Source organism: Nestor notabilis, unplaced genomic scaffold (assembly GCF_000696875.1).
Source record: "Nestor notabilis isolate BGI_N333 unplaced genomic scaffold, ASM69687v1 scaffold3875, whole genome shotgun sequence".
NCBI lineage: Eukaryota > Metazoa > Chordata > Aves > Psittaciformes > Psittacidae > Nestor > Nestor notabilis.
The window spans coordinates 45,578-63,122 of record NW_009927818.1 but is presented as its reverse complement, the minus strand read 5'-3'; the positions used below and the strand labels follow the sequence as shown (position 1 = coordinate 63,122).

The 17,545-nt window shown below is 46.3% G+C and overlaps 1 protein-coding gene across 1 annotated transcript in view; it reads right to left on the bottom strand.

The window, feature by feature from the left end:
- Nucleotides 1–17,545, bottom strand: part of EIF4G3 (eukaryotic translation initiation factor 4 gamma, 3) — a gene marked incomplete at its 3' end in the record, with an annotated part of 63,820 nt that overhangs the window by 22,086 nt on the left and 24,189 nt on the right. Inside the window, exons 9-11 of the mRNA XM_010014230.1 lie at nucleotides 14,359–14,467; nucleotides 7,927–8,784; nucleotides 1,588–1,676 (exon numbers count right to left, since the gene is read on the bottom strand). Of these exons, the coding sequence (XP_010012532.1) occupies nucleotides 1,588–1,676; nucleotides 7,927–8,784; nucleotides 14,359–14,467 (1,056 nt within the window). The remainder of the gene's footprint in view (nucleotides 1–1,587; nucleotides 1,677–7,926; nucleotides 8,785–14,358; nucleotides 14,468–17,545) is intronic.

Here is a 17,545-nt window from a genome sequence, read left to right as displayed (position 1 = left end):
CGTCCCGTGTGAGGGGTTGGGACTGGATTAGTTTTAAGGTCCCTTCTAACCCAAACCAGTCTGGGATTCTGTGATACATAGAGTATAAACTGGCTGCAGCCCCAGTGGCAACCTTCACTCAGTGGCTTCACTAAAAGCATAGGGATGCTTTTTATTTCTCTGAATGACCGAACCATCAACTCTTCCGCTGCACACAGACAAGTGTCACTGCATGATACCCTGCACGTGAGCATTTTAAGTGTCTATTGCCCCCAAACAGAGGGGAAGGCACTTCTACACCATTGGTAACATGCAAATCTGCTACTTCAAGGGGAAACACAAGCACTCGCTTACATGAAGGATGAGGCACCTTAGTGGACTCAAGATTTACTCTGTGACAACAGGCTTTTATAGCAGAAAGGTTCAGCGACGTCTGTACTAAGGGCAAGGTGTGGGGGAAATGGCAGATAAGAACAAGAAACTAATAAAAAACAAAGAAAAATCTGGAGTGAAGCATCATCCCTGCATCACATCTGGCCAACATCAGTTGTTATCTGTGCAGGGACAGGCTGAGCTTCAACATTTTTACCCTCTTACTTTCTGATCGATTCTAACCCACATTTCACCCAGGATATTAAGCCAAGAGGTCCCTCCTGCAATATCCCTACCAGAGCAGCAGCAATGGAGACTTCCATTACTCCTCTAATTACTGTTGAGGTGGTTTAGTCTGTAAACTTTAGAGTCTTCCTTTCTCAGCTTCTCCATCAGGTGGTCGTCAGGAAAACTAACCTGGCCATGACATCGCTGTGACATCACTGTGTGCAGAACCTGCCCAATGTCATGGTGGTGGCACCCAAACAGGGCAGTGTAAAGGGGTTCAACCCCTCTCGTCTAATCCTTAGTCACAGAATCATTTGTGTTAGAAGGCCCTCTGGAGATCACCCAGTGCAACCTCTGCCAAGGCAGGGTCACCCAGAGCAGGGCACACAGGAATGTGTCCAGGCGGGTTTGGGATGTCTCCAGAGAGGGAGACTCCACACACCCCCCGGGCAGCCTGTGCCAGGGCTCTGCCACCCTCAACAAAGTTCTTCCTTATGTTGAGGTGAAACTTGTTGTGGTTTAGTTTATGGCCATTACTCCTTGTTCTGTTGCTGGGCATCACTGAAAAGAGTCTGGCACCATCCTCCTGGCACCCGCCTTTGAGATATTGATCTGCATTGATGAGATCCCCTCTCAGTCTGCTCCTCTCTAGACTGAACAGGCCCAGCTCCTGCAGTCTCTCCTCATAAGAGAGATACTCCAGACCCCTCATCACCCTAGTGGTCTCTGCTGGACATCTTTCTTCTCTGGAAGGACAGCAGTTAGATGTTCCTGATTGCTGGGAGTTATTAAATCAGGCAAGAGCAAAGACAACTTAAGAGCTGTACCAAGGAATGGACTAAACCCAGTTACCTAAAAGGTGCCAAGGAATTATCCCTGTTGGTCCCCCCCCCAAAATCTGGCCTGGATCCTTTCAGGACAACTAGAAAGCAACATCTCTAAAATACAGTTTCAAGAGAGCAAATTCATCATTAAACTTGGATAAGGAGCTCTCTGGTTCCCTCTTACCTCTGCTTCCTCCTCAATCGCCTCCTCAGTGGCTTGGGTCCGGTCTTTTGGTTTCTTCCACGTCTTTGGTGCAGTTAGAGCAGTTTGGGCTGCAATGTAAATGTACATCCATTACAACACTCAATGCTACGGAGCAAATTTGGCCAGGGGTGATGCTCTGCCCTCTCACACACCAGTTTTCCATACAGACAAAGGAGGCGGTCACAGCCTTGTGAGGATTCAGATAAAACCACTTTTTGTTTCAATGCAGTAATGACACCATCATTAGAAGGACATTAAAACAGGGTAATTGTTTTACAGGCTGCTCATTCAAGCTCGAAATGGTACTTGTGACAGCACAGAGTTTGTTACCAACAGTGTAAGGATCATGCAGGGCAAAAGAAATCCTTCAGGAACTGAACTTCTTTGAAAGAGCTGAGAGTGCTGGTTGCTCTCAATGTATATTTCTCAAGGAGTATTATGAAAGTTATAATGTTAACCATAAACCACAACCATGGACAGCCCCGGATTTCCAATATCTCATCCAAAAGGACAACTCCTCCAATCTGGCATCACTGGCTCTCCCGAGCTGGATTCAGATTTCAGTTTAAAAGCAGGTTAACAACTCCACCATGCATTCATTTCCCTGGATTTGAAGAAAACACCATGTAATATTCCTAACATCAGCAGTGATTTACTCTAATCACTTTTCTCCCCCAGAAAGGGTAAAAGGAACCACACAATATATTAGAGGAGACAAAACATTAATCCAACATGCTTGTAATTAGTTCCAAGTGCCACCAGCTTAACTTGTGGTATGAGGCCCAGATGCAGATTTAACACAGGGCACAAACAGAACTGATTTTGTGACTGAAGTTTACTGCAAACAGATTTGCAGCTCGAGCCTTTGGTTTCCAGCAGATATTGTGGCAAACCGCAGCGTGCCCTTCTTTTATCACAATAAAACACCACTCTGAAAGGCCCTTCAACTGTGGAAAAATGAAAAGAGTCTTAATAACAGCCTGCTTCATTCCTATGGGCACAGAGGAAACAGGATCTGGGACGTTCCCACTGCCCCAAAGGATATGCAGGAGCCTCAGCAGCTTCTTAGCAGCGGTTTCCTGTTTGGAAGGTGACAATGGACTTGGTGGCTGTGGAAATCATGACCATCAGCATGCCAGCACCAGCCCAAGGTGCAATAGGAGCTATCATGACTGATAAGAGATTTTATCTTCCTTTTTTTCACCACAAAAGCAAAGCTTGATTAAAAAAGCCTAATTCAAACATTCAAACATCATCAGGTTGTTCACAGAACTGATGGTTCATGGAGGAGCTGGAGAAATCATCCAGGTCTCTCAGACTCCTGCATCCCCATCCGTCGCAGCACCCTATGGAGCAACGTGAAGGTTGAAGAGCAGAACAGAGCCCCAGCAGTAACCCTGAACTTCCCCTGGCTCAAAGGAGCAGAGAAACAGCCCAGTGGGCACAGACTGCAGAACAGCTTCACTTTACACAACCAGGGATCAGCCTTTCCCATGGCTATGGCAGGCCCGGGGCCTTTTTTTCAGCCCGCGGCACCCTGCCAAGCTCTTCACATCACCTTGGGGTGAAATCTGGGTTGGGTAAGGAGCTGGTACCCATGCAGCGGTGGTTTCTGTGACTGAGCAAAGCAAGGACCTAAGTGAGGCTCCACAGCTCCCTCCCCCACCGCATCTGCCAAAATTTAGGGAAAATCTAGTGCTTTCCAAAAGTCAACCTGCTGCTTTGAGGCTGGACACGGAGCCCACAATGCGATGCCTTGTTTGGTGGTGCCACCTCCACACTTCCGGAGGATTTCTTCAAGGAGGAGGTCACATCTGCACAGTAATGACCTAAATACTGCCATAGCCAAGTGATTTAACCAAAAAGGAGATGTATTTTTTTAACCCCAAAGCTTTTAATTTGACAAAATTTCACTCTGCTCAAACTACATTATGGAAAAAACATCCATACTGTAAAATAATGTTTCATTTTTAAATACACAGAAATAAACTCAAGGTCATGGATTTGGGGTTGGCAAAGATTTAGGGTGTGACTTCCTCAACTCTCAGGATGTTAACACTATTGCTTCTCAATAATACATTTTTTCCATCTTTTTTTGGCAGAAGACAGCTATATAAAGCTGTGATCCTGCCGAGCCTCCTCAATGAGCCTCACAGCTTTTGCCTTTAGTCGTGCAGATCATTTTCCTGCTTTGGGGCTTCCCTGCACGAGGATGCTTGGCCAGACACTTGCCTTGAATCCCAAGACATCTCTGGTTGTGCAGTCTGTACCTGGGTACCAACACCCGGCCGTGTTTCAGAGCTGACTGGGGTATATCAGCGAGACCTCTGAGACATTGCTCAACTTCTCCCCTCTTAAAACAGCAGACATAAGATTTTGTTTCATTTCTGTTACAGGAACTGACTCAACAGGAGAATCACATTAATGTAAGCTTAGAAAATTAATCTGAGTTTAGGAGCCAACCCTCCCAAAGCCAAAACCTGACCAGGGCAACGGCATTTCAGCTGCAAGGATCTCCACGAGCTGTAGATCAACGTGTCCAGTTTGGCTCTAGGCAAGGGTTCAAAGGCCCCTTTAGGCACTGGAGCTGCTCTAAGGTGTCCCCTTGAGGAGCCTTCTCTTCTCCAGCTGCCCCAGCCCAGCTCTCTCAGCCTGGCTCCAGAGCAGAGCTGCTCCAGCCCTCGCAGCAGCTCCGGGGCCTCCTCTGGCCTCGCTCCACCAGCTCCATGTCCTTCTTGTGCTGTTCCCCAGAGCTGGGTCAGGACTGCAGGGGGGGTCCTCATGAGTCCTCTCATCTGTGCTACCTCAACCCTTTTCTCCAGCTACATCATGTTCTTCAGCAGAACATCTTTCTGCAGGAGATCCCCCCACAAGCCCACAACCCATCAGGAGAGGCAGAGAAGACAGTCTCCTCTCTGATGTGGGTGCCAACTGCTAAGCATAAATTAATACCAGCTCTTATATTTCTCTTTTTTAGCCCATGTGCCATTATAAACCAAAGCAAAGACTCACCATCCCCTTACAGCTCATGGGAAAGATCATATATTCCAGTGGGCTGTGGCAGCAAATCAAAGAACAGGCGATACCTGATTTATGTCTCTGGCTCTGGGTGCTGGGGATATTTCTCCAACACATTTCCAATTACTGCCCCAAGTTGCTCATTTACAGCCTCCACAGCAAAGAAATCCTGTGATGTGCAGCTGGTTGGGCTACTTTATATCGAAATACAACTTAAAATGAGCTCTGCAAGAAACAGCTCTTAGAATTCAACATGTATTAAGATCTTTTGGCTTCCGATGTTCCTCAGAGTTCTGCCTGGGACAGACATCAGGGTCCTGTTTTCCTCTTTGCTTCTTGTAACAGCCACAATAGAAAGGTTATAACATAAGATGCATTCAGAGCATGTCCTCAAGGCTTTAAGTCTCTGGGAGCGACACCTTCTTTAGAAATTCCCACTCCTCTAACAAAATCTCTCCAGCATTGTTCCCTGAGGATGGTGGTCCCTCACTACAGCCACCAAAGCTACTGGAGATAAACCAGAATTTACTAACAAAAGCAAGTGTCTGTTGTTGACGGCTTTTAACTGGAGCAATGTTTTAGTAAGGATCACAGGCTGAGCCGAGTTCTTCTCTTGATACTGTCTGTATTTTCTTTCCTTGTAATGAAGATGAGTAGGAATTAATTATTTAAATAGCTGTGTGCTCTTGCCCTTTGCAGATGCAACAGCTGTGCCCATCCTGAAAACCCTAAGATAATCATTACTGAGCAGGCAGGAACAAGACCTGCAGCCTCCACACTCACAATAGTGGGACCATGTCTCCCCTAACCCTGCATTTTGGCAAATACTTGGAACACAAACCCCCTCAGCAGCAGGAAACCAGACACGTGGGTACAATGTGCTGCCTGCAGCGTGAAAAACTGCAGTTCTCAGGGGTTTAATGCTCCAAAACCCACCAAATCTTCCCCATTTTTAGGGGATTAGAAGCAAGAGCAATGATGCTGACGAGCAGGCTGCAGATGAACTACTATCAGATACTAAGACTAAGCCACTGAAGTTGCTATCTTCATTGTGCAGGCTAACACAACTCAAGACTTAAAGTAAGAGTTAGATAGAATATAGTATAAAACAGAAAGGAAAACCAAGCACACTCCGATTTCTGCAAAATAAGAATAATACAACAGAGGGGTCGGACAGAGATCCTCCAACCTTAGAAATCTGGTGGAGTCTTAATGCCAGTGGAAAAGACAGAGCAGAGGCTTCCCTGGATCCCGATCACGTCAGCTCTGTTTAGTGCCCAGCTCCTCCTGCAAACACTGAACAGCTCCTTTTCTTGAGCTGTAAAACAGAACTGCTGGAGAATAAAGATGTTAAAAGATATTAAGCCTCCGTGGTCTTTCTCTCTCTCTCTCCAGAGCTTGCTGGAGCACAACATGAAAGTCTTGTTTCTCTGACTGTCACACAGAAGGTGTATTCTGAAAGCGCTTGAGGAACAAGCAAATAATTTCATTCATCCCTGAAAAGCTGTCGCCTCCATCACAAAATACGGAACACCACAACTCCCAACAACACTGTGTCCCTGCCCGTGGCTGAGGGTTGAACTGGAGGAGCTTTGAGGTCCCTTCCAACCCAAAGCAGTCTATGATTTGTGGCCAAGTTGCTCTGCAGTAGGTACACACTCCTGCTGGAACTCCTGAAGAAATACTGTTAACAGTCACCGAGTTCAACGCTTACCGGCACGTGTTTGAGAAGTTTCCCTTATCCCAATGTCTACTGTATCTCCAGAGATCACAGAAAAGATTCTTGGCCTTTAGTCCAAGGGAAAACCGACAACAGTAATAGCCCTTCCTCCTTGCTCCTGAAGCTCAGCATCTGTATTTTCCGGAGTATGGTGGAGACCTGCAACTCCTCATTCAGCCCAGACAGACACCTGAGCGAGCTGTCACCTTGAGATGACGTTACTTAAACCTCTCTTCCCCTCTCCAAGGAAGAATTGGGAAAGTATGGCTCAAAAAAAGCTTAGCAGAGCAATGCAATACAGTTATATGTCATTAAAGAAGGGGTAAAGCACCCAACCATGACTTGGGAGAGTATTTTGCTTCCCTCAAGGGGAAAAAAGCACTGAGCTTTTAATAGGAATCAGAATTTCAAGCGATCTTGTACATGACTTGAGAAATCTTTGTTTCTCTGTTGCTAAAGCCAATGCATTGGCTAATGTGGGCTGTCCAGCCTAATGACATTAGAGCATTAAATTTCATCTGCTGCATAATTAAAAGCCCAAAATGCTTTTCTTCATCTAAACTACAGGCCATCACAGAACAAGCACTAATATTGCAAGCTGGAACCTGCCTGGGTAAAACCTGATTTATAGAGAGTCCCATTTCCCTGCTTTGTAAGGAAATTAATTTGTGTTATGAAGTGGCTCAGCCTGAAAGAACAGCAAGAGCCAGAGCAGTGAAATGACCCGAGTTGAATAAAAATAGAAGAAGATTAACAGAACCCCCCCCGTGGCTGCTATAGTGAAGGGATCTTTCTGATCTTCTCTAGATACTGGGTTTTGTTTAAGGTCCAGCATATTGACCTAGCGCAGCAATACACAAATATGGAACAAGGCCAAGCTCAGCTTTTCACTTAATTTAATCCATAGCAGAGAGTAGCTCGAGATGCTCCTGATGCCAGTGCACATCCAGGGCTGGCTTATGAAAGAATAAACTGAACAAGCCCCAAAGCTTATTTTAAATGTTACTTAAGAAGCCCCAACAACCCCCCCCAAATCCCAACCTATTGTTTCTCCTTTGCTTCTTGACCAAACTTCACCAAATTCCAAGGATATATTTAAATAAGCCACCTCAGTTTCCCAGCTCTGAAAGGACTCCAAAACAGGTGGAAATGATGAGATGCATCTAAATGCTTTAACGCTGCTAAGTGTGCACAACAGCCACTGCTACACTCGCCCCAGCAGCTAAATACAATAAATTGATTGATTTAACTTGGTTTCCACTATAATTTCCAGGAAGTCCTGAAAAAAACCCAGGTTTTTTGTAGAAAATAGAACAAATAGAAAGACAGAGGTCTACATGAATCCATTCAATGCTAACCCAGCGATGACAGAGGACACTGAAACCAAAGGCAGCTGACAAGGCTCAGAGAAACAGCCTGGATTCTCAAAGACAGCTACAGAAATGTCGAGTTTTAGTCATGCAGCACGATCAGATTTTGCTTTGGCAGACAGAAATGGAAACATCTGATGGAGGAACCACCCCAGATCTCTTTCCTTCATCCTCCAGTTCACCGCACGCAACCACAGTGTCAACACTTACCTGGGACAGGACTCTTGCTCAAGTTTAAACTTGGAGCCTCCGTGCTCTCCTCCAGTTGCCCATCTGCTTCTGTCTCTTCCTTCTTTTCAGTATCTTTTACCTCTTCGCTAAGAGTAGTTCTTGTGCTCTCCTCTCCTTCTAAATCTCCCTGGACAACAGGGAGGGCACTAGGAGATGGGAGAGGAGGTGGAGAAGGAGTTGTAGTGGTAACAGCAGCAGCAGCAACCGAACTGGGAGGAGATGGTGGTGGAGGGGTGGGAGGTGGAGTGGGAGGAGGAGAGGGAGCAGCGTGAAGAGCACTGGAAGATGGCACGCTTTCCACTTCTGCTGGAGGTGCTTCAGGGGTCTCCAACTCAACAGTCAATGGTGCAGCTTCTGTCTGGGCTACATCTACTACGCTCTCTGCAGCAGTTACCTTTTCACTAACTCCATTCACCTCATTAATTAGATTAGTACTAGCAGTCACTGGAATATCACTAGATGCTACACTACTAGGCTCCTCGCACACCTCGGCATCAGCCTCTTCTGCTGGCAAAGGGTCTGATGTGTCCGTGCATGGTGTGGCATTGGATATAGGCATTGCCTCCTCTTTTGGGGAAGCCAGTTCACATTTCTCCTCTGAGTCAGCTGTGAATGTGGGTTTACTAGAAACGGTGACAACAGCAGCAGTGGCAGAAGCAGGAACAACTGCGACGGGAGCAGCCGGGGTTGGCGATGGAGCAAGAGGAAGTTCTGGTGGGGTTTCCACTGAGGTGGCCTCGGTCGTCTGGCCAGCTTGATCTTTCTTCTCCCCAGCAGGTTCTGGTCTGAGGACTGGAGAAGAAGGTTTTAATACTGGGTCTGGTTTTGGCTTCTCTTCTGGGAAAGGAGAAAAAAAAAAGGCAATGTTATAAACAACAAAGCAACTCTGTTTTCCTTCGCTGCACCTAAGCCCTCCTGGTTCCCATCACCTGCATCCTGCCTTCCATTCCAGAAGCTCCAAGGAAGCCACAAGAGGCACCTGAATTTAACCCTGCAGGTAAAGGGAAGGTCCAGGCAGCCTGCAGCCAGTCTCAAACACAACCACTGCTTCTGTTTTTCTGAATGTAATGGCCTTCACAGAACAGGCCTGGGAAATGTTACAGAAGGTGCATTTCTTGCAGAAGCTCTGCAGCTGAAAACAGGATTTTTCTTGACACAAATTACAAAAGACAATAAAACACTTTACTTGGATTCTGCCTCCAAGGAGCCTGTGGCTGTAACCCTGAGACACGGGCCATTCTTTTACAGATGCCACGTGTTGTGCCATTATGAACACATGGGATGCCTTGAGTTTATTTTTCCACTTGTTATTCCTCAGCTCCACCACCATCAGCACATCAGACTAACGGACACATCCTCTTTTTTTGTTCTAAATTTCAGGAGAGATAACTTTTCCCAAAGAAAGTAGAACCGAGAAGGGATTCACCAAGCAACAGCATCATCAGCTCTTGATGTTTGCGGTCCAAGGATATCAAGCAGGGTGGGAAAAGGTCTGCACATGTCACACCAAACCCCGAAATACTGAGCACAGAGAAGTCCCTGCTCTGATCCTGTGATGACCAAAAGGCTTTGCAATACCAACCACCACGCAGCTCCCAAGGCTGGGCTGCAACTCCATTTAACACATTTATTCCCACTTCTTTTGAATAAAGTATGAGCCAAGATCCTAAAAGTTCCCACAGAACTACTTAGGATCTCTGTTACACCCTCTCCTGCCTCCGATTTGGTGATGGGACATAGACTGTGAGATCTTGCTTAGGGAAGTGCCTCCATGCTACAACTCTGCAAGACATGAGACACTCAAAGGCAACATACTGGACACAACAGCCCTGTTCTAACCACTGTTACAAGATCAGCTTTATCTGGCCTTGGGGAGCTCTGCTCTGCCCCATCAATGCAAAATGCCCCAGGGATTTCGGAGCACTGAAGCAAGAGGGAGCTCCTCTGGGACACTGCCACAAGAGGAAAAACTAATTCTGGAAAAGTCAGAGGCACAAACCCTGCTGTACAGATTAGGAAACTGAAGGCCACGTCCAACCCCAAATCTAGTTAAAACTAGATGATTTGTAAGGTCCCTTCCAACTCAAACCATTCTATGACTCTATGATTCTATAATCAGAAGTCAGTTAGAACTCAGGTACAGCTTTGCTTGGTCTTCTACAGCTCTTTTGGCTTTCCATTTGAGGCTTATTCAACAGACAGGCTGAAAGGAAAGATTTTTTGAAGGAGAACCCAGCTGAAAGTGCTTGAGGCATCAAGTCCCATCTTCAGAAATAGCCGGAGCAACGTAGAACTCTGCTCCCAGCCATCAACAGCCCCAGCAGCACTACAGGGAGGACCACAGCCAAAGCAGTAGTTTATCAACTTAATGAGGCAAGCAGGGAGAAAGCTTTGGAGAAGGATGACAAATGAAGGAAAAGATGGGCGAAAATATCCCAACATCTGATTTTGATTCCGAAGGTTCTGTGGAAGAAAAAGGACCCGGGAACTGCTTTAGAAAAGAAATTGTGTCACCTCTGATTTCTGGAACATCCTTTGCAGAACTCATGCAGCATTCCTGACATTTACAGCTCGCTGTAAACAACTGCCTGGATATTCTCTCCCTTGAGTCAACTGAGATTGCTCCAAAACAAAAAGAAGGCATTTGAAGTGTCCAGAAAAACATTCCAAGAGATAAAACCGCAGCAAAAATACACAACTGCGTTTTAAACCAGTGTTCAAACACACTTTCCTCCAACTGCACCTTATTTGGCCAAAGCATCAGCCATCAAGAGAGGCTGTGTGTGCGAAATCCAAGGAGGCAAGTAATGTGCGGTGGGGGATTTCAGCACAGCAACAAGCAGGTTTAGCTAAAGAGAACCAAAGCTTAACTGGAACCACCAGCATGGAGAACAACTCTCCAAGTCCTGGCAAAGGAACATTCATCCCTGCCAGCTATGACAGCAAGTGTCACGTGAAACAACATACAGTTGGGAAGGGAAAACAAAAATCAATGCAATTCAGCCAAAGTGAATCAGATCCCTTCTAAATATGCCAAGATCACTCCTGACATTATATTTAGAAGGTATTCACAGGAAGCACTGGGCTGTTCAGGAGCAGAGTTTGCTCCATCAGGAGGTATTTTTGATCAATACAGATCTGGCCAAGTTAGTCACTAGAAATACTTTGACCAACTGAGCAGGACAGATGCTTGCTGCCTCCTCCATGGAGAGACACAAAAGCCCGAGGGGCAGGTAGGTTGCTACGTGGCCGTGGTGGCAGAGACTGCCTGGAGCAGTGGATGGGGAAGATTTCACTGGACACAGGGACTGGTTTCTGCTTCATGGTGATTATCTGGCAGGAATCGCTGGGCTTGGTGCCATTTTTCCATGCTCTGTCCCGGTGCTGCCGCCGGCTTCGCAGGCAGCGTTTGGAGCACATCTTAGAGTCCTGCTGTCAGTGGAGCAGCTCGATGCCTTCCAGACTTCAGGAACTCTGTTTTCCACAAACCATGTCACACATTCTCCATGTCCATTGCAGCAATTATTAAGAGTTAAAATCCCATAATGATAATACTTCAAGCAGCACACCGAGCCTGAAGCTGAGTCAAAGAGGACAACTCTGATTTCATGCACAATTATACCCTGTTACAACTGGCCTGCAGCCAGATTCCTGCCCCATCTGCCACCAGCTTGACCTGGACTCTCCAGCAATATCCTCACCTTCCACAGCCCGGCTCATACATAAGCATCAGGAGCACCTCTAGGAATGACAGCTGCCTGTCTCCTCCAAAATAATGCTTCTTCTCAAGGTATCAGAGTAGTAAAGTTCCAATCATTTGGGAACTTTGAAGCCTGAAAAGCCAGAAGCTGCTTTAAAAGCAGCAAATGCCAAATGCTTGTCTTCTAAAAACAAAACCAAGGCTGTTAAATGCAACACAATCCCAAATCCAGCCTTGCAAAAGCACTGGGGACTGGAGACACTCACAGTGGGGTACCAGAAGCCAGGCTGCCGGCACCACATATGCTCCAATCCCAATCCCGGAGCCAGCCAAGGGGCCACAGTTATAAATAACTGCAGAATGATCACTGAATACCACAAACTTGGAATTACAGCTTTATCCCAAACCTCAACTGATGCAAACGAGCGCCCGAAGTGAAGGGCACAGGGGAGGATCCGATCCAGAGGACGAACATGGTGAAGAGGTCTTAAGGGACCCAATAATACTGGTTTTAACCAATGTTTGCTTAAGAAAGCCCCATCTATGCCTGGTTTTATTTGGGAAAAAAAACCCCAACATCAGGCACAAAGTGAGAAATTATTATTTCTGGAAAGATGTGCCACTACGTTGGTTTAAACAAATCATTTCAATGGTATCTAAAGTTCCCTCCCCTTCACTCTGCTCTGTGCCGTGATCAACCCCACCACTGCTGTCCCCAGCCTGAGGCCATGGTTGAGTGCTCATGGTGCTGTTTCAGGGTGCTCTTGCTCTGCTGTGCTCACATAAATGTGCTCTTGAGCAATTTTTGGACTTGAACAAATGTTTGACTCTTTCTGGGATGGAAAGGATATAAACACAGGAAAGCTCACGAGCGCTAAATCCCAGTTCAAGCCTTGATTTATAGTTAACCCAGCACAGTCAGACCTATGTAACTAAATAAAGATCACGTCCAGTTTACTTACAGTTCCATAGGAAGGGATTAAGTTAGAGAGAAAACCCACCTGTCCAGGAAATACAAGTTTTCATACACTGGGTGACATACTGAGAGGTTAAGTGCTGGATTTTACGGTTCAACGTTAACTTGCTCAAAAGGGCAGATGTACTTTGGTGCTTGCACCTTGGACATCAGTTGTTCATGTCCCAGTGCCACCATGCACCTTGGCATGCCCGGAGATATCCCCTGGGATATGGGCACCTCGGCAGAGGGGAAATAAGGACATGGACTGGGAAGAGCATCTGTGCCAGAGCTGAGCGAGCCTGCGAGCCCTGCTCAGCCAGCACCATCACCATTGATCCATGGGTGTTCAACCTACCCAAAAAGCTTTAGGTGACAGAGACATTAAGTTCTGCACAACTAGACAAAGCCATAGTCCTGCTTCGTGTGGGAGATGGGACCAGATGAAAGGGGAGACTGAGATGAACTCTTAGGCAGAAGCTCTTCCCTGTGAGGGTGCCCAGAGAAGCTGTGGCTGCCCCATCCCTGGCAGTGTTCAAGGCCAGGTTGGACACAGGGGCTTGGAGCAACCTGCTCTAGTGGAAGGTGTCCCTGCCCGTGGCAGGGGCTGGAGCTGGAGGAGCTTTAACGTCCCTTTAACACAAACCAGGCTGGGATTCTATGAATCCAAAAGCTTCCATTTCAACCATTTCTAGACACTGCAGCAGTTCAGAAACATATCCATGGAACAACCTGAGGAAACACCCTAAAGTCTGCACTATTGGCTGTAAAAGAGCAACATTTCCAGTAAATTTTAGAATCTGATACAAATGAGCCTGAGGGATCCTTCCCTTTACTTCCAAGCAGCAATGATGCTGCTGTTTGGAACTAGGACATCTGAAGCACCAGAGGCAGATCTTCCCCTCTTTCCTCATGAGTGAAAGGGCACCTCTCCTTTGGGCACACCTCAGAGGCACAACCTCCAGCACTGCAGCGTGGTGAAGAACCGGGACATGGCAGCGGTGCCGAGCCTGAATCCCTGCACTGGCTCTGTCAGCACAACAGCAGCGCACACCTCATTAACCACTGCTGTTTAATGGCTTTTAGGTGGCTATAAAGTGTGGGAAGAGACTTGGCACACATTCCATCTTCCCTCCTGGGACACCTTTCCTTTGAACTGTGTAAAAGAACCTCCCTCCAAATGTATATTCTTGGATAGGAGATGGAAATGTAATCACTTTGAGAAACTTTTTCCATCTGTGCCGTTTTTCCTAAGTGAAGTTTGCTCACTTTGCTCACTAATATGTCTTTTTTCTAATAAATACTGCCCGTGTCCTGCAGGACAAGATACAGCAGCAGCTCTGAAGGAGCCATATGACACTCTGGTTACATGCCATACCCATGGCTAATGGTCCAAATGATCTAAAATCTCTCTGGCCAAGAGCATTTTGCTGGCAATATGCTTGTTTCTGAAGGGTGGCACATGAGCGAGAGGAGGCTCTCACTTCTAGATGCTCTGAAACAACATTTAGGACATATAAGCTTGACTACAATTATTTTTAACTGGTTTCACATTGGCAAATTTCAATTAATTCCCTTAGCAACACATTGTTAAAATGTTCCAGTGGAGGCAAAGTTGTCCCTCCCCTCCTATTTCTGCTGAGTGCTTGTCTCCATGCCAAAAATACTCAAACTAAAACAAGAAAGGAGGCAAAAAAAAAAAAAGAAAAAGACTAAAAATAATCAGAGAGGAAATAGGAAATATCCATCAACAAACCTTGCTTCGGGTTGCTAGTCGCAGTGACAGGGGTGCTGGCAGCGAGGTGGGTGCTCTCCACAGTCCCATAGACCACAGGGCTGTGCTCGGGGACCTGGCTGGACAGCTGCTGAGATGTGAAGTACAAAACAGGGTGACAATGAGCGTGGGAACATAAGAACCAGCAACGTGGAGCACAACCAAGTGGGGAAGAGGGTGGGATAGAAAAGAAGAACCAAGGGTGGGGGGAATACAGAGGGAAGGTACCAGACAGATTGAATGAATTCAGAGTGTACATGGGAAAGGGAGGGAGGAAAAGGCAGCAGGAAAAGGGGAAAGAGAGACAATTACTGTCAACAACAATGAGAAGGAGACAGCACAGCACAGTTACTAACACACTTCATTCTCCAAATGCTTGTCCCAAGAGCAGCAGAAATGCTCCTCTGAGTAGGCTGCACAAAGCTGGACACACACCAGGACTCCTGGACCCCTCTGTAAGCTGCATTTGCTTTCTGCACTCCACTCCTTTCTCCACTCATCAGTTACTCCAAAAACCTTAGATATTTTATTTCTCTGTGTATTTATTTATAGTCAGATAATGTGTGTGTGAAGAATGTTTATGTATCTCCATGCACACACAGCAACTTGTTATCACAACAGGAAAAGAATCTGTATTGGTTACACCTTGGTGGTTCTATGAAGGAACCATCTGACAACTTCTACAGAGAGACGTAGGGATGGTGCCTGCTGGGTCACCATCAACCTAAAGGAGAGCAGGAGGAGCTGGCTCCCAATCAACGGGGACTGAGCCTGAGGTTTTCTATATATAGAAATAAACTGCAAGACCAACAAAGCCACAGGAGTGAAAAAGCCACGGTCCGCTGCAGAGACCTTAACTGTGTCCCCACCGTTAATGGGACAAACACCTCACTTGTGTTCACAAAGGTTCCATAAAGACCAAAACAAAAAATTCCCCTGTATTTTATCTCAGAATTTAAGGAAGACCTTGTGTAAGACGAAGTAACTGCACCAAAGACACTCAGAGGTAAAGGTGAAGCCCTTGGGTACGTTTGAGTGAACGCAGATGGCGCAAACTCAACCCTTCACAATTGCAAACCCCCTTCAACATGCTCCGGGGACCATGGAAGGATGAAAACGGGGCTGAATTTCAGGTTAATACACTGAAGCAGAAGCCACGCTGCGTGTTGCAGGTGTCTGTTCTCATCCAGCCACTCACCCATGCCGACTGTGCAGAACATCCACAGGAATAGGGGGTTTGGAGCAATCAGAATAAAGCTGAGCGCCCAAGATATGGGTGTCTAATGCCTTCTTCTGGGGAGGCTATCAGAAATCCATGCAAAACATATTCCCATAAAAAGAGAAACTCCCTGGCAACCTGCTCCTCTTCCTGGGACTCCTTTTTCCTCCCATTTCCAACTATTTCATCTGAACAGTGCAGAATAAGGAGTGAATTATCTTCAATACGCCACTTTTCACCATTTCAGGACATAGAAAGGTAAAGGAGCACTGGGAAAAAGCACACCTGGAAAAAGAGAGATCTAAGCAAGCGGGGTGAAAGGTTGAGATTTTATTTGGGATTGCTCCTCTTCCTGGAAGGAGCCCGATGAGATCGGCTGGAGGATGGATGAGGAATTGCATCCCCATCTCCAGCCAAAGTGGGAGGAAGCCAAAGAAAACACAGTTTCACACATGAGCCAGTCTGGAGAAGGCTTTCCCCTCATCCTGTTTCATTTCATGTAAAATTTATGGATGAAAGCAGCGGGGAAAAAAGGGAATGTGATGAGACCGACAGGGACCAAGCAAGACTAGTGAACAAGGAGCCTGTAAGCCTAGAAATCTCCTGGGTCAGAACACAGGTTTTTACTAAGAACTCTGGAAAACACTCTTTTATTTTGTGGAACAGTATCACAAAGTAATAGAAATGGGATTGAAGTACTGACCCTTCCAGGCTCGTGGCTTCAAATTGGAGCATTCAGAGACTTTCCAAGGAAAAACCCCGCTTAAAATTGCTCTCATGATTTATGATGCTAAAAGTTGCTCTCTGTTACTCTATCCTTCTGCAGCTGTGGACTGAGAAACCCAAAGTGTGACAAACTCATTGACACTTCGAAGAGGTTCCCCGGGAAAATGAGAGCTTTCTTACTCTTTCAAAGGTGATCTTCTGTGTTACAGAGTGGTGAGTAAATACCATGGCCAGATTCCATTCGTGCTCCTGGGGTTTATTTTCCTTCCCAGCAAAACATATATCATGAAAAATAGCATTCAGCTAGAAACATAAATAATATCAGCTAGAAACATATAAATAATACCTCATGTACTGCCAGCTTCCCTTGCAGGAACTTTAAAGCACTTTAGCAATTAGTGACCACTGTGGAGGTGCTGGGAAGGCTCCATCTAAAGCACTTTCTGGTCAGTGATACCGACTACAAAGCAGGAGGTACAAAAAGCATGGAAAGGGCTAAAGCCTCATGGCTTGAGTCTTGCTCATCTGGTGGACAACTGCAGTGGGTTTTGGTGTTAAGCACTTGACGTACTGGGAGGAGAGGGTGCTCTGAGCTTGGGTTGTCAAAGCTTCAGGGTTAGTGTGAGTCAGTTAAAAAAATAATCCAAATCTAAAGGAAAAAATCCCCAAATTTTGGAAATCTATTATTATTCCTACTACTATTGTTATTATAAAAGGCTGCTTTTTCAAATGTAGAATTTGTGACAGGGACTGGCCTACAGCAGTGCCTTCCATGCCCTTCTTCAACTCAAGTTTCTCCCTTCATGCTTGTGTCATTTAAACAATGAGATCACAAAATCAGACATTGGCTGTCAATATAAAAGAAGCACTACTCAAATTCAGCCCAGAGACTGCAGATCCACATTTTATGTTCAAGCAGATGAGATCTCATCACCCCTCCCAACACGCAGAGTTTAATTCCAAAGGGTGGTGAACAAGACACCAGTAATGCTGCTCCCCCTGCACCCAACTGGAGGTGTTTCACAGGGAGGTGTTCCCAACATGAAGCTCACACTGACAGGTCACAGCTTTTATCGGCTGTGGAAAGGGAATACAAGAAAGCCCTGGAATGTCTGTGCAAACTTATGGCTGTGTCCAGCTCTGGGGAACAGCACAAGAGGGATGTGGAGCTGCTGGAGCGAGGCCAGAGGAGGCCCCGGAGCTGCTGCGAGGGCTGGAGCAGGT